General features: G+C 43.1%; 2 protein-coding genes across 4 annotated transcripts in view; both read left to right on the forward strand.

Moving 5' to 3' along the window:
- Positions 1-20,851, forward strand: part of FKTN (fukutin) — a 112,654-nt gene that overhangs the window by 78,720 nt on the left and 13,083 nt on the right. The window contains exon 12 of one of the 3 annotated variants that reach the window (XM_043452957.1): positions 8,717-8,852. The exons of 1 other annotated variant lie outside the window; for it this stretch is intronic. In XM_043452957.1, coding sequence (XP_043308892.1) covers positions 8,717-8,741 — 25 coding nt within the window. In that variant the 3' untranslated portion in view covers positions 8,742-8,852. Of the gene's footprint in view, positions 1-8,716; positions 8,853-20,851 lie in introns of those variants that run through there. One more of the 3 variants, XM_043452958.1, reaches the window with a different exon arrangement.
- On the forward strand, positions 8,878-10,734 carry TAL2 (TAL bHLH transcription factor 2). The gene has a single exon (XM_043452965.1). It carries the CDS (start codon positions 8,878-8,880, stop codon positions 9,193-9,195), a length of 318 nt encoding a protein of 105 aa, XP_043308900.1. The 3' UTR covers positions 9,196-10,734.

The raw sequence follows: 20,851 nt of genomic DNA on the forward strand, positions 1-20,851 counted from the left end.
CAGGACTAGAGATCCAGCATTACAGGCTAATCCAGACAGATCAATTAAGCCAGCAGAATCAGAGAGGCTAACAAAGCCCGAGCCCTCCTAACGACCTACTTCTCTCCCCAGCCCCCTAGTCCCTCCCCAGGACCCTGTCCCCACCTCCCTCCTGCAGGTGCAGTCTCTCCAGGGGGCGGTGAGAGCCATGAATAGTAAGGGTCTTAGCTCAAGCACACAGAGGCGTTTAGCTGCCCAAACCTAATCCCCCAATAATCGGATTATGTAAATTCCTACTTCAACCCCTTCCCCTGCAAGACCTCGCCCCTAAACTCTCTGGGACCAGGCACTGTGGGACCAGGAGGGAAGACAGCACAGCACGCTGAAGAATCACTGCTAATGGAATGCTGTACCAAAATGGTTTCCCCATTTCAAAAATTATAAAACCAGCAATAACATGGACTGCCCTCCCCTCCACTCCTGCATGTGTAATTCCTACCCAGCATCTCCCACTCTTGTACCTGGGTGACCCAGGCCCCTGCCTTGGGTTCTGTGCTTTAGATGGCCCTGCCCTGCTCTGGCCCCCCTTCTGTGCCCACCATTTACCTGCCCATTTCCCACATTCTAGACCACACTCAGGGTATCAGGGACCCCTGAATTTAGATCACACTCTGTATCCAGAACCCCAGCATTTCTGCTCAAATGGCCTTGAGTCCATTGTCAGAACCTACACAGGCCTTTTCCTTAGGTCCATGTGGGCTGGGAGTCCACGTTATATACCAGGCCCCTCACAGAGCAGGACAGCTTGAGGTGGGAAGAGAAAAGGGATGGGGATGGGTCAGGAGTCTCCATTTGTGCCCTTGTTCTGGGTCCACAAATGCCAGAGGCAGCCCTGCCTCAAGGCCTAGTTTAAATGTCATCCTTCCCACGAGCAATTGCTGATCCTCCGACTAGAATCTTTGCCTTCCTACCTCCAATTTCATACTCTCTGGCACTCAGGACTACCTGCCTTGTATTTGGTCATTTTTGTCATGTCCTCTTCCTCCCAAAGACTGTGAACTAACTCCTTGAAGGCAGATATAGAACTTTCTTAACTTTCCTGCCCTCTGAGAACCTAGCAATTTGGGCAATAGCTTTCTTATTTATAATAAGAACTGTATTCTTTTTTTTTTTTTGAAGAGGGGGGCAAACAACCCCCAAATCTCAGTGGCTTACAACAGCAAAGATTTATTCCTGTCTCATGTTATGAGGGCTGGGGTTGGCTATGGGTTTGTTTCTTCAGAGAGCAACCCCCAACATGACTTTCTCATGACTGAGCTCAATCAGCAATCACTCTTAAAGCTTCTACTCCATTACCAGCAAGTCAAGTCCATTCACATTCCATTGTCTGATGCAAGTCACATGGTCAAGATTGGAAGGAAGCAAGCTATCTCTTTACCTAAATTACCTACAGGGAAGCACTGCCAGTCACATGACAATCCTCTCACAAGGAGGGGAGCCAGTAGTTGTAACAATAATGTGATTAATCAGTAAAATTTGCCTTAGTCTGACTGTGTGCTAGGCCCAGTGCTAAATTCTTTACCTGTTTTGTTTTTCTCATTTAGTCCTCATGACCCTATTATTGTCCCCATTTTACAGATGAGGAAATTGAGGTAGGGAGAAGTTACATGATTTGCCTGCGGTCATATATATGGGTAGACAGGGGATTTCAACCCGGGTAATGCAAATCCAGAGTCCTTTGCTCCTATCCACTAAGCATTAATGCATCTGTGAATTTATTGTGCCAAATCCTATGCTGGTACCTTCAGAGAGTATGATACCTAGAAGTTTGATTTATCAACCAGCATTTAAAGAATGCCTATTCAGTGGGACTGGGGAGACAGACAAAACAAATAAGTAAAATATTACTACATGGGGGTGAGTGCTAAGGAGAAAAATAAAGCAGGGTAGGAAGGTGCAGAGCCCTGTGTGTGTGAAGGTGCAGTTTTAGACCTTGTGGTCAGAGAATCTTCATTGAGAAGACCTGAGCAATGACCTGAAGAATGTTAGCTCCTTGAGGGCAGACATTTGTGTCTGCTTTGTTTGAACCCCAGTGCCTGTAATAGGCAGTGGCTCATAGTATAGTAGACACTCAGTATTAATAATTTCTGAATGAATCAAAGGAGGTGAGGGAGGGAACTACTTGGATTTTGAGGGAAGAGTGTTGCAGACGGTGGAAACAGAGGCCCTGAGGCAGGAGGGTGCCTGGAATGTTCATGAAACTACAGAGGTCAGAGTGGCTAGAGCTGAGTACACTTCTTCAGCTTCTCAGGCAGAGAAGGAATAGACAAGTCAGGTAAAGGATATCTGGGAGCCAATGTTAAGGCTTCAGCTTAATTCTGAGTGAAATGGGGAGCCAGAGGAGGGTTTTGAGTGAGAAGCAACAGGAACCTGACTTGGGTTTTCAAAGGATCATTCTGAGTGATGCTGGAGAATAGATGGAAAGAGGAAAGTACAGAAGCAGGAAGACCAATGAGGAGGCACTCTGGAACATGGGATGAATAAGTCTGGAAATCTGTCCAGTGCGGTGATTGTTAAACTTCTCTGTGCATGTTAATCTCCTGGGACACTTAGTAAAAAGGCAGATTTCTAATCTTATCCCCAGAAAACCTGATCTGGTGGTCTTGGCTGTGGCTGTTGAGGTCTATACCTTCCCTCACCCATGATTCTGGAGTAAGTGGTTCTTGAACTACAGCTGGAGACTCACTGGGGCTTAATTCATTGGCATCTGATGAGTTAACCGCGGGGCACGCACTTCCGGAGGTTTTAGACACTGTAGAAAAGGGTTGGTAAGTTGCACTCCGCCCTCCGGGGTATGCCGTAGTCCGGGTGAGTGTCAGGACCCCCTGGCGTCCCCAAAGGTTACACAAAGCTGGCTTCTCCTTCCGCCTCTGCTCGGTTTCTAGGACACAGGGAGACTGGTCCCGGGAAGCGGGGATGTGGGGGTGGAGGGTGGGCATGGGAGGGACCTGCGGGAGTCCAGGGCGGGGAAGGGGCCCCGTGGGTCCCCAGACAAAAGGCGATGCCTATAAAGGCAGTGGCGGAGGCGCAGCGCCCAGGCGAGGGCGACAACTGCGGCGCGGGAGCGGAGGTGCGTGGACTCCAAGAGGGCTGGGGGCGCTGCTCGGTTTGGGCGCCAGCGAGTCTCTGGCGCAGTTCCCCAGTCCGAGCCGCACTGGCCGCGGAGGGCAGGGGTGTGGAGGTGACTTGGTGGCAGCCACTAAGGGGACTCGGTGAGAAGACCTGGGGATTTTCCGCGGAGCAGGGGCCGTGGTGCAGCTCGGGGGGAGCCTGGCGGGTACCTAGCGCGTGTCGGCGGGGCTGCTGAGCCTTGATGTGTGATGTCCCAGACACCCAGGAGCGTCTCCGAGGGCCGTCTTGGCAGCTTCTGAGCTGGGGTGAGCGACTCCTGGGAGGTGCGAAACTTTGGTATTTCTCCAGAATGCCTGAACTTAGTCTCAGGGCAGGCGCTGCAGGCAAGGGGGAGCAATAATTAGAAAAAGAAAAAGGGAAAAGCTGGGAAGTGAAGCAGTCAAGGGCAGCAGGTTGGGTCGGGTGGGCGTGGGCGGCGAAGGCAGGTGTAGAGCGCTGTTTTGAAACAGGTGGCCCTCCCGGTGCACCGGGAGCCCACCCAAAGATCCGCATTCACAGTCAATGTACTTGTTTAAAAATATTAACATCCAGCTGACCTGGGCTTTCTAGCTAACCTGGGCTCCATGCCCAGAAAACACCCACACGAGAAAGCAGCAGCACCTGTCACAGGTAGTGGTCACCTTCTCAGGGGGCATAATGTTGGTCTTTTCTCCAATAACCTGTTACCTTCTGTGGTAACAGGTTATAAACAGAAGTTTGTGCTCACCTATATTCCTATTCAATTTACTGTGACATTCCTCCTATCCAGGCATTCTTAACCTTTGGCCCATGACACCTACCCACCCAGGCGTGTGTGGATAAAACTCAGGAGGTTCTAAATTACATCTTTTTATCTACTAACCTTTCATCTAAATTGAATATTTCCTTTATTTATGAATGTTTATGTAGTTTATTATGAATAAACTACAGTGGCAGTAGCAGTGCTGATGTCTTTGTCATCAATAGAAATCACAGGCACTTTCAACTCTTGTTACAGATGTTGCTGACCTTCTGAAGAAATCACTTACCAATCACCAGTTAGAAATGATGGTGACAAATTATTTAATGTGTTAAAAGTGAAGCATAGGTTTTATTGTTTTGCATTTTAGAATTATTCTAATACCTATGAAGTATAACTGGTTATTTTATGTGTCTGTGTATTTTAACTCATGCCTTTTAACTTCTTATTCTGAGAAGAGTTTTCCCTTTATGTATTTGAAATAATTGTTCTGAGATGAAATTTGTCCCTGGGCTTCCCTGGCCCCGACTCAGCCAGCATCAGTGGTGACTCAGGCTTGGGACACAGGCTCTGCCACATTGGGCTATGTGACCTGGGACAAAGAACTGCACCTCTGTTTCAACATCTGTCTGATGCTGTCTGATTCTGGGGGCATCTCGAGTATTTTTGAAGCTCTTAAAGTACTCTGAATCAAGATTTGCAGCGATCAATACTTGCAACAGGAAAAACACTAAATGCCATTTTCCTTTGATTTAATAAATACTTTAATAATTTTCCAGTGACCTCTACTTTGAGTTTTTCCAGCTTGTTGAATCACTGATTTTTATTTCCCAATGTGGAGAAGGAGAGTAACACACTTGAGGATAAATCAACGAGTAATTATTAAGCACCTCCTAGAATGGCAAGGCTGCGTTTCAGAAGCCTGCCTTCTCTCCTCCCTGTTTCTGCTTCTCACAATAGGATGGAGCTGTCTCAGAAGAGAACCCAGTTAGTTTATCCTGGCTAATCTTTTCTTCCCAGCTTGAAAATGACCCTCCCATGGGACTAGTGAATAAGCTAAGGCCTCTTGTGACAAGAGAAGCTTAAAAGTAACTTTACTCCTACAGTCCTGGCTGCAAAGCAGCCTGTTTCAATGTGAGCAAAACTGGATAGTCTTAAAAATTCCCTTGATTTAGGTTCACACTTTCATATTTTAGGTATAGTTGGGTACAGGTCCGACAATGCTCATTGTAGATACAAAGGCCAGGTTAGACCCTGGTTTGATTCCTGGGTCAGAAAGATCCACTGGAGAAGGGATAGGCTACCCACACCCGTATTCTTGGGCTTGCCTGGCGACTTAGCTGGTAAAGGATCCACCTGCAATGTGAGAGACCTGGGTTCGATCCCTGGGTTGGGAAGATCCCTTGGAGAAGGGATAGGCTACCCACTCCAGTATTCTGGCCTGGAGAATTCCATGGACTCTATAGTCCATGGGGTCGCAAAGAGTGACTCAGACATGACTGAGTGACTTTCACTTTAATAGATAAAAGGTAAAGGCAGGGCATCATGGCGTTTCAGCACAGAAAGAGGCCTTGGGTATCACCCCCTTCAGATTGGAGGTCCCCTGGATTGCCTGAGTTAGGTGCTATTTCTCTGCTCCTACAGACCCTGGACTTCCCATCTATGTCATAGGGCAGAGGTTCCTCAGTGTCCAGCAGCCAGTAGAGTGTCTGGCGCATAGGGTCAGTAATTGTTGATAGTAAAGTTTGGAGTACATGTGACTGTATTGGATCATGGATCCAACCGGGGTGTCTCTACAGAGATAGAGGAAGTAAACCTAAGTGGCTGATGGAGAAAGCCAGAGGGGGCCTGAGGTCAGCCAGTGACCTTGAGCTGCCATGATTCTGCTCACCACTGGCTTCTCAGCACAGCGCTGGCCTCTCCTACCCAGGCAGAAGCAGGAAAGTCAACAAGAACCTGCATGGGGAAATGTCCTGGGGGCATATATCCTTCTAGCTGATATTTTACGTAATATTAATAGTTTGTCATTCTTAATCCCCTAAATACTGCTTCCTTCTTAAACATAGTTTTGCTAGGTCTCAGAGCTCCTGTTTGGAGAGTAAGGCAATGTTCTTAGCATTAGCCACACATGGAGATCATGTGAGGGGTGCACTGTTGATACCTCACTTCAGGAAAAAACTTGCAGTTCAGCTGCAAGGAGTGCAGTTAGCTGACAGCCATCAGTAGCAGTGCTGACGGGACTCAGGACTGGGCCTCCGTTCTTCAGATAGCCCCCAGCCTATGAGTGAGTGTGGCAGCGTTGCCAGGACCTGGCAATTCTTGCCTGATAGGGTCTCTTTTACAAACTTTTTGCCCCAGAGCTCCCTGTTGGGTTGGCTGCCACTTTTCCAGCTCTGTATTACAGCCTGAGGCTCTTCTGACCAGTCCTGCAGCCTCCCTGCTTTGATTTTGCAAGTGTCAGATGTGCATTGCAGTCTGAAGACATTCTTGGTCCAAGTCTTTCTTTTCTTTTTTCATCTTTCATGGGCCTTAACTCCCAATAAACTGCTAGTTGTACATCCAACTCCAGCTTGACATCTGCTTCCTGGAGGACCAAGCTGATCCACCTGGGGAGTTTTAAAAAATACCAATGCCCCCAGAAACTTTTATTAAATTGGTCTGGGGTGCAGCCTGGGTGAATCCAATAAGCAGCCCGAGTCAAGGGCCACTGGAATAGAAGAAAAGTTCTGGAGCAGAAGTTCCAAGTGTTTATTAAGTTAGAAAAGGATCTGCTTTCTCACAAGTCACTAGGGCTTCAACAAATCACTTCTTTAGGTCCTTTTCAAATAAAATGGGCCCACCCTTTCATACCATAGGTGCCAATCGATAACCCTCCAACTCCTTCCTGCAATGGTGGACCATTAACACAAACAACAGTTGTGGAAGGAAGCTGGCATTTTGAGAGGAACCTGCCAACTTCCTGATATTCCATATGTTGCTTGTCTGTAACCCATGTCAGATACTCAGTGTTCACCTACAGACTCATATCCTTGTGTGTGCATGCATGCGTGCTCAGTCAGTCATTTCCGATTCTTTGTGACGCTATAGACTACAGCCCACCAGGCTCTTCTGTCCATGGGATTCTCCAGATAAGAATACTGGAGTGGATTGCCATCCCCTCCTCCAGGGGATCTTTCCGACCCAGAGATCAAATCTGAGTTTCCTACATCTCTTGCATTGCGGGCAGATTTCTTTACCAATGAGCTACTGGGGAAGCCCCTCATATCCTCAGAAAAGCCCAAATAAAAGTAGAAGAAAGGTAGAATTTAGGGAAAAGTTCAGCAGCGTTGACCTGATCATTTTGGTCTTGACATGATCCTTTGACACTTTTCTCTAGTCAGCAAGTGTCTCTCTAGATTTGGCCCTTAGTGTGTGGGACCTTGTCCTGTGATTCTTAAGTATTTCTTCTGTATGTGCCACCTTCTTCATCAGGCCATCCAATAAGCTCCTTGAGCACAAGTATCCCATCCAGCCAAGTCCACAAACCCAGCTAGCAGAGCAGGCCTAGCACAGAGCAGGTCTACAGGAAGGTTTAAAATAAAGAAACAAAGGTAGCAAGAGCCAAGAGGTTGTATAACCAGACTTGTCATAGAAAAACAAGATATTACCTTCACCCCAGTATTCACAATTCAGTATTTCACAAGTCATTTTTATTTATAAACATTTTTGTTGTATTTACTCCTCAACACTTTTATAGCCATTACTGTTGTGTCAGGCACTGTTGAAAGTGATTTACAAATATTAAACTTATTTAATTCTCCTAATAGCCTTTGTCTACCAGCAGTGGCTGCAGGAATTCAGCAAGGGAAGGATATGGGAGGCTCTGGGATGGCCTGGAAGGGTTTGTAGGAATGGAAAAGAGGATTTAATCTGCTCTTTAAAGATTGTGTAGAAATAGGCAAGAAGACAGTGAGGAGGGAACTCATGGGACAGATAGGTATGGGATTGAGAATAGTTACTACTCTTTGGGTCGGGGGTGGTGGTGTGGGGAACAGGAAGGGACCCTCTGCCCAGGTTGCTGAGACTGGGGCAGGTGGCAAACCGATAGCTATGAGCCAAGGGTACCAAACGTCTGGTGCTGGGTTTTGGCCTATTTCCTGATGTGCCATAAACATTCCCATTGATGTATGTTAATCCAAGCCACCTGAACAAAGGGGCCCGTGCCTCTCAGAGGAAAAAATGGCACGATTAGGATTGGCAATACGTGATAATAATCACCTCGCCTACGGCTGGAAAGATCATCCAAATTCAACCTTGGGGAGCCTGGCTATCTACAGCATCCATGTCAAATTGTCACCCCTCACCTACTCCTTTCCTTTGTTTGTCATGCTAAATAACCCCATTGCTATTCTTCCTACAACTGAGCTTCAAGATTCTTCATCACCCTGTTCATCCTCCTCTAACTGTGCTCTGGCCTAGACATTTTAGCTCTTACACAGTGCGCCTAATCCTGCAGATAAAGTCGACCCACCAAGAGAGTTGTGCTGTCACCTTCTTCATTCCAGATGTCATGTTGTAAATGAAACCTAGGATCGCAGCCCCCTTTTTAAAGAGTCTAAATTCAACTCCCTATTAACAAATATATGTTTTATTCACATGTGTACTCAGTCCTACACTCTGCCTGATTCTGAACACTTAGGAAGAGTTGGTTATAAAAGAAGTAATGGGAGTCTTAGCATAAAACCACCATTTTACCTGGAGGCTGCGAAACAACCAGGGCGAGAAAAGCTGACAGGAGGTGTTCTCACCCTGCCCTTTCTTCTGCCACATTTTCTTCTCTTGTCACAGGAAGACCCACAACACCTGGAAATGAGGCAGCACATCCCCTAAGATCTGGGTGGAGAAGATGAACAACTTAAGCTCCTGGCAGGACATGGGCTACCCAGCAGGCCTCTGACAAGGTGCTGGCCCCCAGGGCCCTTTCTCTTTCCTGTCTCAGGAACTCCAACATGACCAGAAAGATCTTCACGAACACCAGGGAGCGGTGGAGGCAGCAGAACGTCAACAGCGCCTTTGCCAAGCTGAGGAAGCTCATCCCCACTCACCCTCCAGACAAGAAGCTGAGCAAAAATGAAACACTTCGCCTGGCCATGAGATATATCAACTTCCTGGTGAAGGTCTTGGGAGAGCAGAGCCTACAGCAAACAGGAGTGGCTGCTCCAGGAAACATTCTGGGCCTCTTCCCTCAAGGACCCCACCTGCCAGACAGGACTCTCCTTGGTGACTACCAGGTTCCATCACCCGGCTCAAGCCACCACATTCCGTAATAGTGGGGCTCTGGCTGTTGTGACCCCAGACAGCACTGGTTCAGAAGTCACCAGCTGTCAACAGCCTTTTTGCAAGTACCAGAGTCAGCATGGTGAATAATTTGTGAGGCATGAATTCAAGCTTCATAGGAGGTGTCTCAGGGTCAGCTGCAGAATGCTAAAAGGAGGCCAAAAGGGAAGTGGCCGTACATCCCCTTCCCTTGGGGCTTCAGGCAGAGCAGCCTGTATCTGTCGATTTTATAAATCCAGGTTCCTGCATAAGATGTTGTTTTTGGGGAAAAAAAGACCCTTACGTTAAAAACTAGTTTGAAAATCACTGTTTTACGTAATATGTTTTCAGTTGTAAGAAGAGTTTCCTCATAATGGATTGCAGATGGACGAGTTGAAAATGCTACCCTCCGAACATATTTTAAAGTTTGTTCTGAAAAATGAGGCATATTTGATCAAGGGTGAACAGCATAAGACAAATGAAAAGATAGCCCTTGCAGAAACCAGTCTGGAGACTTGTGGGGAATCTGTGGATAACAGACCCTTCTGACACATGAGGACCACAAGAAGGCAGCAGATACATGCAGGAGAGCTCTGCATCCTCTATCTCTATGGAAATGTGAGGTGTCACTTGCATTGGACCACAAGTATATGTGTTATCGCTTAAGACAAATGGTGGATTATACCTATGAGAGGAAAGGACGTGATAATTTGTGAGAGTTCATGGTTTTCTTATGAAAAGCAGTTAACTAAAATAGTTTTCCTAATCCTTTGGTTTCACATGTCAGGTATTGAAAACTTTTAATTCAGCATTAGTTCCTGATGATTTAAGACCTGTAAAATTCAAATAGAATGATGAAAATCTAAATATTACCATTTAACAGCTCATTTAACAGAGAGCTTAACAAAAGATTTAGAGTAGACAATAGGAGTGTAATACCAGACTCTAATGAACTGATGGATGAGTGATTTGTTTTCCCTGCTGAGGAGCATTAGCTCAGTCTTATACTGGGAAGGGTGGTGCCCACAAAAGAATGAACGGCATGGATCTGGCAGAACTCACAACTGTATGCCACCGTGATGATGCTTGGATTCAAAAATGAATCCCATAGTTAAGCACAGAATACACATAATGATTGTCTCTGGAACATTTTATTTCCCAAAGTTCTTGACAGAACATTAGTTTTAAAACCTTTTGAACTACAGGAAGGAAATTAATAGGCTTGAGATTATGTATACACAATAGAGGAATTTAAATTTTCTGCCACTCTAGAAAGAAGATATTCAGTTTATGAAAGGCTGAAATGAGCCTCTTTGGTTTGGTGATCAGAAGAAATCTGGATGAGGCATTCTCAAAATAGCGAGTTCATAATGTCATTAAACTCGCCACAGCATTCACACGTATGGCACGATACATTTATCAAAACAATGCATTTGGGACTTCCCTGGTGGTAGTTAAGGCTCTGCACTTCCAATGCAGGGGGCGTGGGATTCCTGGTCAGGGTACTAAGATCCCACATGCCGTGTTAGTTAGTTAATTCAGTCACTCAGTCATGTCTGACTGTGACCCCATGGACTGCAGCACACCAGGCTTCCCTGTCCATCAGTAAGTCCCGGAGCTGACAAACTCATGTCCATCAAGTCAGTGATGCCATCCAACCATCTCATCCTCTGTCATCCCCTTCTCCTCCTGCCCTCAATCTTTCCCATCATCAGAGTCTTTTCCATTGAGTCAGTTCTTCACATCAGGTGGATTGGAGCATCAAAGTATTAGACACTTTAGCTTCAGCATCAGTCCTTCCAATGAATATTCAGGACTGATTTCCTTTAGGATTGACTGTTTGGATCTCCTTGAAGTCCAAGGGACTCTCAAGAGTCTTCTCCATCACCACAGTTCAAAAGCATCAGCTCTTCAGTGCTCAGGTTTTTTTATAGCCCAACTCTCAAATCCATACATGACTACTGGAAAAACCATAACTTTGACTAGACACACCTTTGTTGGCAAAGTAATGTCTCTGCTTTTTAATATGCTCTCTAGGTTGGTCGTAGCTTTTCTTCCAAGGAGGAAGCATCTTTTAGTTTCATGGCTGCAGTCACCATCTGCAGTGATTTTGGAGCCCAAGAAAATGAAAAAACAAAACAAAACAAAAAAAAACATGCTGTGTAGTATGGCCAAAAAAATAAAAATAAATAACAAGAATAATAAAATAATTTTTTAAAAAAGAAACAGTGCATTTTTGTGTGTAGGTCCTTTCTTTAAACTGCATTCAATAGACATCCCCACAGACCCAGAGTAGTCCAGAGAAACACATAAACACAGAAACCAGGGGATTCCCCAAAATTGCATTTCTTTCTCATGAGCTTTTGTGTTCTCATGAGCTTATGTGGACTTAAATTCATCCCCAAACTACTACGTGATAGCACATCTCAAAACTCTGGTGACGGTTGTCAATTGAGTAATATTGCTTATTCTCTCATCTGGCATTAAATCACATTAACACTTTTGACAGTCTTTTTGTATTGTGCTGTGCGTCAGTCATATCTGACTCTACGACCCCATGGACCATAGCCCATCAGGTTTCTCTCTCCATGGGGTTTTCCCAGCAAAAATACTGGAGTAGGTTGCTATGTCCTCCTCCGGGGGGTCTTCCCAGCTCAGGGATTGAATCTGGGTCTGTCTCCTGCATTGCCAGTGGATTCTTTACCACTGAGCCACAAGTAGCCTCATTTTGAACTGTAGCTGAGGAAGGCAGGGAAGACCTTTTTGTGTGAACATAGGATTTTGCTGCTCTTCTCAGAGTGAGTACACTTCTCTGCTGTTGGGGCCTTGTCTGCTGTGTGCACAGGGGGCCTTTCCACTGAAATGTAACTGAGTGCCACTGGAAAGTCATGAGGAGATTGAGTATCATTCAGTTAAATGAGGGGAACAGTTTTTTAAAGAAACTCTGCAGGAAATTCCTATGATAAGTGAATGAACATTTAATATATTACTTAATGTAATTCATCTCTTAAATTATTTCTTTTGCAAGTTGGGTCTTGGTCTGTCAAGTTGTATTAGGTTAAAGTGACTGTCAAAAGGAATTGTAGGTACCTGTGTACCAGAAGCTTGGCAAGGTACACATGAGACTGGAAGCTAATTCTGAACTCACTCACAGCCTTCCTTGGTGTCCTGTATGTACAGCTTGGTGACTGCAGTAGTAAGAATTTATGGTTCAAATGAATTATAGTTCACCCATGGTACATCTCTTTATGGATCATTTGAACCCAGCAGAAAAATTTAGACCGATTATATCATCTATGCTTCTCTATTACTTGTTCTGCTATGGACACTGCTGAAAGCTTCCAGAAACCAAGTATAACAGGTCCATTTATTTATATAGATCGTTAGATTGGCTAGTTCTACTCCTCACTTTATGGAGGAGAAAACAGTCCAGAGGGTTTTGAAGTAACTTTGTAGAGGTCACATGGACAGTTAGTGGAAACCCAGGACATAGTGCAAGATCTCCTGACCCAGCATCCAGTCTATTCAGCCATGAAGGATTTTAGGATTGGAAATGGACAAGCATCTTATTATTAGGCTCATCTCTTTGCAATAATGTTCAGTGATCTTCTTCATATGCCTTTTAATTGAAGTTGAATCAGTGTGCTTTGTAAAATATGATTAGAGGTACCAACCAAAGAGTTTATTTGTTGATGTTTTGTGAGTTTTTAATCATTGATTCTAATTTGCTATTTAACTATTAATTTATTGAAAATAAATTATTTAAGAAAAGAAATCATTTTTTTTTTCTTTTTAGAAAATATTTCACAAATTTACTAAGCACAGCCTCCATCTCTCCACCCTCACAACGACTGTTCTGGCTTTGAACCCCACTCCTTCTGTTGTCTCTAGTCTAATAAAAACATAGCATTCCCTGATTAGCCTCTCCTTTTCCTTCACTTTCACACAGCTTCCTAATTGTCTTTCTCAAATCACAACTACAGCCATCCCCAGCTATAAAACCTTCAGTGTCTCGTCCACCAGACTGAGACAGATATTGTATCCCAGCAAACCAGGCCCTCTGTAGCCTGGCTTAGTGTACCCTTCCTTTCACCTTCCACAATTGCCTGAATGTATCAGACGTGCTAAGGAAACTGCTTCACTCGATGGTCCCCAAACACTCTCCACTCTTTGATACCTCCAGCTTTACTCTTGTGAGTCTCTCTGCTTGCACTAAATTCCATTTTCTAAAATCCTTCAGGACTGATCTTAAATACCACTCCTTCAGGAAGCTTGACTCATCTTAAACAGCATCTTACATGAAGTCCTCCTAGATTTCCACCACTCAATATAATCTCTTCTTTTGTAGAATACTCTTATTGCTTTAAGATCCTTGCTTCCTCTTCCCTGCATTACAGACACCTTGTGTATATTCTGTCTCCAGCAACAAGATCTCCTTGAGGGCAGTGACAGTTTATAACACTGAATCCTCACAACAACCCTGCCAGTGACTTTACTTTCAAAATGAGAAAACTAGGTCAAGACTGGCTCCATTAAGAATATTCCTCTAGCCTCTCTTAAAAGATAACATTGAAATGTAACTTGAAGGAATTCACTGGCAGTCCAGAGGTTAATACTCAGCTTTTCACTGAGTAATGGCCTGGGTTCCATTCCTGGTTGAAGAACTAAGATCCCACAAGCCTCACTGTGCAACCAAAAAAAAAGAAAAGAAAATGCAACTTTTCATCTTGAACAAGCTGAATTTCCCTGAGAAATCCAAAGTCTAAAGCTCTTTTTAAAAGTTTGTTTCTCAAAATTTTCCATTCAACAAGGCCTTTGCAGCACCTGCCTGATGAGGTTTCACCACCTAAGAATGGCTTGAGATGACCCAAACATATGTAAGTTATACACAACAGGCTTTGTCCTTAAGAGGCTGAAGGATGAAAGGAACCAGGAGAATGGACAGCTTAACTCCTGACCGACAGACCAAAGGTTAGCTGAAAGTCACATCCTTAAATAAAAAGGTCAAAGATAAGGAAGGAATCTAAGAGCTCAATGGCAATGCAAAGAGGGGGATTTAGAGTGGCAGGTGCTAGGAAGGAATGCCAAGGGGAGAGTGTGGCTAAAGGATTACAGGAAGCAAGGGTGTGGCCTCCTAAACACGGTCTCCCTTCTGCGACTGTTAGAGCTTACTATAAACTGGGAAACTTTCTGTTCTATTTCCTCTTTGTTGCTAATGACCTATCACTAGCATTAAAATCACTAGGTTTAAAAAAATTTTCTAGATTTTAAAAAGCACTAGATTTTTACATAAACCTTAGGTTTGTAATCTATCAAATAACATTTAAGAATTTAATTTCCAGAGCTCAAGGGGGTAGTTGAACAAGGCAAGCTGTAGAATTGCCTTGTATGGATAATTTTAGAAATTAGGATTATCCAATATGTTCATACGCTTGAACCTAAGTAACTCTCCTTCTAGGAAGCTATCATAAAGAAGTAATCAGAATTATGGTCAAAGGATTATTATGGTCAAAGGATGATCTGTGTGGGTATCTATTTCAGAGTTATTTACAATGTAAGTAAAAATAAATTTATAACAGTAAGAGTCAGAGCCAAGATTTGCTGAACATATTTGCCTACAATATGCTAGGCACTGTGACGAGCTTCTAGCATATCAGCTCACCTAATCTTCATAACAATTTATATTGTTACTGTAATATCAATTATATGTTTTGTTCTTATTTCACAGATGACAAAACTGAAATTTAGGAGATGATGATTTTTTAAAGGATGAATTTTTTAAGTTTTTATTTTATATTAGAGTATAGTTGATTAATAATGTTGTATTAGCAATGGAATATTACTCAGCTATAAAAAGGAATGCATTTGGGTCGATTCTTATGAGGTTGGTGAACCTAGAGCCTACTATACAGAGTGGAGTAAATCAGAAATAGAAAGACAAATATCATATATTGGTGCATATATATGAATCTATAAAGATGGTACCGATGAGCCTACTTGCAGGGCAGCAAAGGAGATGCAGACATAAAGAATAGACCTTTGGTCACAGTGGGGGACGGGGAGGAGATGACTTGAGAGAATAGTATTGAAACATATACATTACCATATGTAAAATAGATAGCCAGTAGGAATTTGCTGTATGATGCAGGGAACCCAAAGCCAGTGCTATGACAACCTAGAGGGGTAGGATGGGGAGCGAGATCTCAGAGGGAGGGGACATGTGTATGCCTGTGGCTGATTCATGTTGATATGTGGTAGAAACCAGCACAATATTGTAATTATCCTCTGATCAAAAATAAAATGAAAGTTAAATAATGTGTTAGTTTCAGGTGTACAACAAAGTGATTGTTATACATGTATCTATTCTTTTTCAAATTCTTTCCCCACTTAGGTTATTACAGACTATTGAGCAGAGTTCCTGTGCTTATACGGTAGATCCTTGTTGGTTATGTTTTTTTTTTTTTTGGCTGCATCACATGATATGTGGACCTTCCCTGACCAGGGATCTTGTGCTCCTTTCATCAAAAGTGTGGAGTCTTAACCACTGGCCCACCAGGGAAGTCTTGGTTATCTATTTGAAACATAGCAGTTTGCATATGTCAATCCCGAATTCCCAATCTATCCCTCTCCCCAACCATTCTCTTCTGGTAACCATAAATTAGTTCTCTAAGTCTGTGAGCCTGTTTCTGTTTTGTAAGTAAGTTCATTTGTATGATTTTTTTTTTTTTAGATTCCCCATATAAGCAATTTCACATGATATTGGTCTTTCTTATCTGACTTACTTCACTTAGTATGATAAACTCCAAATCCATCTATGTTGCTGCAAATGGCATTATTTCATTCTTTTTAATGGCTGAGTAATATTCCATCATATATATATATAATATATATATTATCACATCTTTATTCATTCACCTGTGGATGGACATATAGATTGCTTCCATGTCTTGGCTATTGTACACAGTGCTGAAGTGAACACTGGGGTGCATGTATCCTTTCAAACCATGTTTTTCTCTGGGTGTGTGCCTAGGAGTGGGATTGCTGGATCATATGGTAGTTCTATTTTTAGTTTCTTAAAGAATACCCATGATGTTCTCTATAGTGACTGTATAAATTTACATTCCCACCAATGATGTAGCAGGGTTTTCTTTTCTCCACACCATCTCTAGTTTTTGTAGACTTTTTGATGATGGTCATTCTGACTGGTGTGAGTGACATCTCATTATAGTTTTGATTCGCATTTCTCTAATAATTAGCCATGTTAAGCATATTTTCATGTGTCTCTTGGCCATCTGTATGTCTTCTTTGGAGAAATGTCTTTTTAGGTCCTCTGACCATTTTTTGATTGGGTTGTTTATTTTTTGAATATTGAGCTGCATGAGCTATTTGTAAACTTTGGAGATTAATCTGTTATCAGTCACATTATTTGCAAATATTTTCTCCCATTCCGTGGGTTGTCTTTTCGTTTTATTTATGGTTTCCTTTGCTCTGCAGAAGCTTTTGAGCTTAATTGGGTCCCATTTGTTTATTTTTGTTTTTATTTCCATTACTCTAGGAGATGGCTCAGAAAAGATATTGCTGCAATTTAATGTCAAAGGGTGTTCTGTCTATGTTTTCCTCTAGGAGTTTTATAGTGTCCAGTCTTTTTTTTTTTTTTTTATAGTGTCCAGTCTTACCTTTAGGTCTTTAATCCATTTTAAGGTTATTTTTATGTATGGTGTTAAAGGATGTTCTAATTTCTTTTTTTTTTTTAATATGTGTCTGTCCAGTGTTTTCAGGACCGTTTATTGAAGAGACTGTCTTTTCTTCATTGTATAGTTTTGCCCTCTTTGTTGTAGATTAATTGACCACAGGTTTGACTATCGCCAAACCTCTGTGGATATTCAGAGCACCTTGTCTAAGGATACCTTGCACTGCTACCTTTTCTTCCACTCCATTATTTTATGTAAGAGGATGTGTGAAATGCAACTGTTTCAACCCACTGCCCAAGGGAGACACGGCTTTATCAGAGCTCATGAGCTTCTCAGGCCTTACTCCATCTACTTCTCACCTCTTTTCTCTGAATATCAGGCCTCCAGAACCCCAGATCACACTTAAGTTATTCACACGTTCACTTTGGCTTCTGGCAAATAGAAATTCTTTCCTTACCTGCCTCCCTAGACTAAATTTCTTCCCTAGGCTCCAGAGCCTCTGAAAGTAGCCTCACACTGTCTTCCTTGTTCTTCTCTGAGAGGCTATATGACTCTAGGCTCCAGGAGAAAGGATGCTTCATCATAGAAATGGAGGATAGACATACTGGTGAAAAGAAAGGAGATGAAGCAGAAGAGAGACAGTTATTTGGACTAGAAAACTGCACTGTGTTTGGGTATCAGGATACATCTACCTGGACACACGCCATAAGAGAACTGAAGATGGCAGCTTGCTGGTGGGGATGGAAAATATAAATGCCTTGAGGAAGGGTTATTCATATTAATTGAGTGTCTGCTATGTGCCACACATTTTATAAATGTCATCTTCAATACTTCTAACTACCATTTAGTGGAGGCATTTGTTTTAATTTATAGTTGGGGCGATTATGGCTTTAAAGAGTCTAGGAGACCAACTTAAGATTCGTGCAATGAGCAAGCAGCAAGACAAGGCTCTGAATCCATATCAGCCTTTCAGCACAGGCCAAATCTCTCTGTGTTATTCCACCTTGAAGAATAGAAACCTCTCATGGTTTCTAAGTGGACTTGGGTTTATAAGTGGACTTCCCTGGTGGCTCAGATGGTAAAGAATCTGCCAGCAATGCTGTAGACCCTGGTTTGATCCCTGGGTCAGGGAGATCCCCTGGAGAAGGGAATGGCTACCCAGTTCAGTATTCTTGCCTGGAGAACTCCATGGATAGAAGAACCTGGTGGGCTATAGTCCATGGGGTTGCAAAGAGTCAGACATGACTGAGCAACTAACACACACACACAGAGAAAGTAAGTGCTCACTGCAAGTAGGCAATGATTGAGATGAATTTTCTTTTTAAGTACAGAGTAATCGGATTGGTAATTTGGGTTTTCTATCCACAAGAGTTCTTTGATAGAGGATAAATTATCCAAAGGAAATGAAGGGGGTTCTGTTCCTATTATGTTGAACCCCACTTTAAATTATGTTGAACACCACTGCAGAAGATGTATCAACAGAAATGAGCCTCCTCTATCTGGCCTTTGATGTTCATCACGTTGTAAGTCAGGTTTAAAAGAGGTTTCCTTTTACTCTCATAGAGTTGGACACATTCAGATGCTGTCTGAGCATCATGTAAACTGGTGCAGAGGGTCAATCCCTAGCAAGTACAGGGATGTCGTCTCAGGACTCTTTCATCTTTAAGGGTAAAAAAATCTTTCTTCCAAGTAGGAAGGGTAGAAGAAATCACCTCCTAGAAATTCAAAATTTATCACACACATAGATTAGGGTCCTTCTTAGTTTTCAAAATAATGAAAATTTCATTTATACCCATAAAGTGTCTATAGCCAAGAAAGGTGCACTCAAGTCAAAAAAATTCCCTGGCTTCCCCTATTTTAACAGTTTTGATAGCTGAGTTTTCCTCTTGTGGTTTCTAAGCACACATCACCCACAGTCCTTAAACAACTACCATCACCCAGCTTTTTTGTTTGTTTTCTGGAAATAAAGGAAAAATACAGAAGTCCAATTCAGCAAGTACTGAAATCAAACATCCTCTGAACTTTGTTCCCAACAAGTAAACCCCTTATCAGTCTCTTGCAGAGATTCTAAAACGCTTATCTCGATAGACCCGATTATGGGGCTGACCCACTCTCAATGCTGAGTAGGAATCAAACGGGCATTCTCTTCTGTCAGCAAGCCCCGCTTTGCGATCCAGATAAATCAATTAATGGGATGCAGAGCTGCTGTCCTGCCTTTCTCTTCCCCACGCTTACCTCCCCCAGCTCCCTCGGACTTCTCAGTCCCCTGTTTAATACCATCTAAGAGTCCTTATTTACAAGAGGGCTTGTGCAGGTGCAAGCTTTCAGGCCAGCAGCCCAGGAGCAATTGTCCCCTCTGCCCTTCCAGCTCCAGGCTCCCCTCTTTGTGAGGCACTTTTCTTTTCTCTGCTTTTCAGACGGAAAAAAATGCCCCTCAGCAGCTCATCTAATCGGATTATGCTAATTTGTACTTCATGAACCTAAACAGCATAACTAGATCTGCAGAGAGCTAGGGCCAGGAAGAGAAGGACAACGACTTTGTCCGTAAACCTACCCCCTAAAAGTGCCAAAAGAAAGTACATCATGTGTTCAGTCACACAAAGCTGCTAGTCCGGGAAGCCCACCGAGCTCTTGACAACTGAGAGTGCCCAGTAGCCGGCTGTGTTCAAAATAGAAAAGGCAAGGCAGCACAGTGAAGGCCCAATGAGGACCACAATGGCAAGGCTGTTTGCCCCTGTTGTAAAGTAAGTTTCTTCTTCTTCCTTCCCAACTTACTCACATCTACCCTCTTGGCAACTCAATATATAAGGTTAGAAGCTGCAGCCAGGTGGTACAATTCAACAAATATTTATTGGCACCTACTACCTCTTAAGGATGACAGTTGTGGTCCTGTCTTCCTTGAGTTGGGAGGTGCAAAAGTGTCTAACACTTAAAATGTGTTGCCTTCAAAATGTGCACTCTGGTAGAGAAAGATACTCTAGGTATGGAAATCAGAAAACACCTCAATCAGGCAATTGCTATTCTTGCATTTGTTCTCTGCCTTGTGTTTGCTGACTCTGATATGAGCATCTTCTGGAATCTTCCAAACCTGATTTTAAAAATAATTTATGTTCATTTAAAGCTTTGTGTTTATTCAAAATATAGAAGTATATAATTTTCATGATGGACAGTAAGATAAACAAAACTGGTGTTTTCAAGCCCATTTTCAAGTGTCAAAACTGCAACTTAAGAAATGTTAAAGGAGTCAGTCCAAGGAGAATCCTCCAGTTAATGACTTGAGCTTCTGAGTCCAAATCCAGTGTGTCCCCTGCCCCCAACCCCTGCATGCTACCTCACATTGACTTCACACTGCCTCACATGCTACCTCAAGTTGACTTATATTCTGTAAGACTGTACACAAAATGTTAACTTTTATACTAATGGTTTCAAAAAAGCTTCACATATTGTGAAATTGGAAAAGCCAATTTGAATTTTCAAATAGGTAAATGAAATTGTTCCAGAATAATCTAGACAAGTGTTTTCAATTAACTTCAGCTCATTTTTAGCCCTTAACTTTCCTGCCACTGTTCTATATTTATAGCGTTCACTTTCCTCCTTTCTTGGTCAAGACATAGTCAAATGCTGCCTGAATTGGTCTCTTCTACCGATTCAGGAGTCTGACCCTTTCACACATCAGGTTCTTGCTGCCCTGGGTGGTTAGTACTCAGCCCTTGTGCTTGTTAGTTGCTAAACTGGTTACACTCTTGGGTGATGAAGTCCCAGCTGTTGCAGCTGTATTCTCTGGAGATTGCCACCTACCTGTCTCTATCACGACTTTCTCTTCTTTCAAAGCTCTCATTCCCTCTGGGATCTCACACTGAGTTCCTGTATCTGATCTGAGAGATGTTTGTAATTCACGTCCATTTACAGAGTTGAAAACATCTAGAGTCCTGAAATTAATGAATGATTGAGGCCTTCTCAGTTCACATGCTCTTTC

Source organism: Cervus canadensis, chromosome 30 (genome assembly GCF_019320065.1).
Source record: "Cervus canadensis isolate Bull #8, Minnesota chromosome 30, ASM1932006v1, whole genome shotgun sequence".
NCBI lineage: Eukaryota > Metazoa > Chordata > Mammalia > Artiodactyla > Cervidae > Cervus > Cervus canadensis.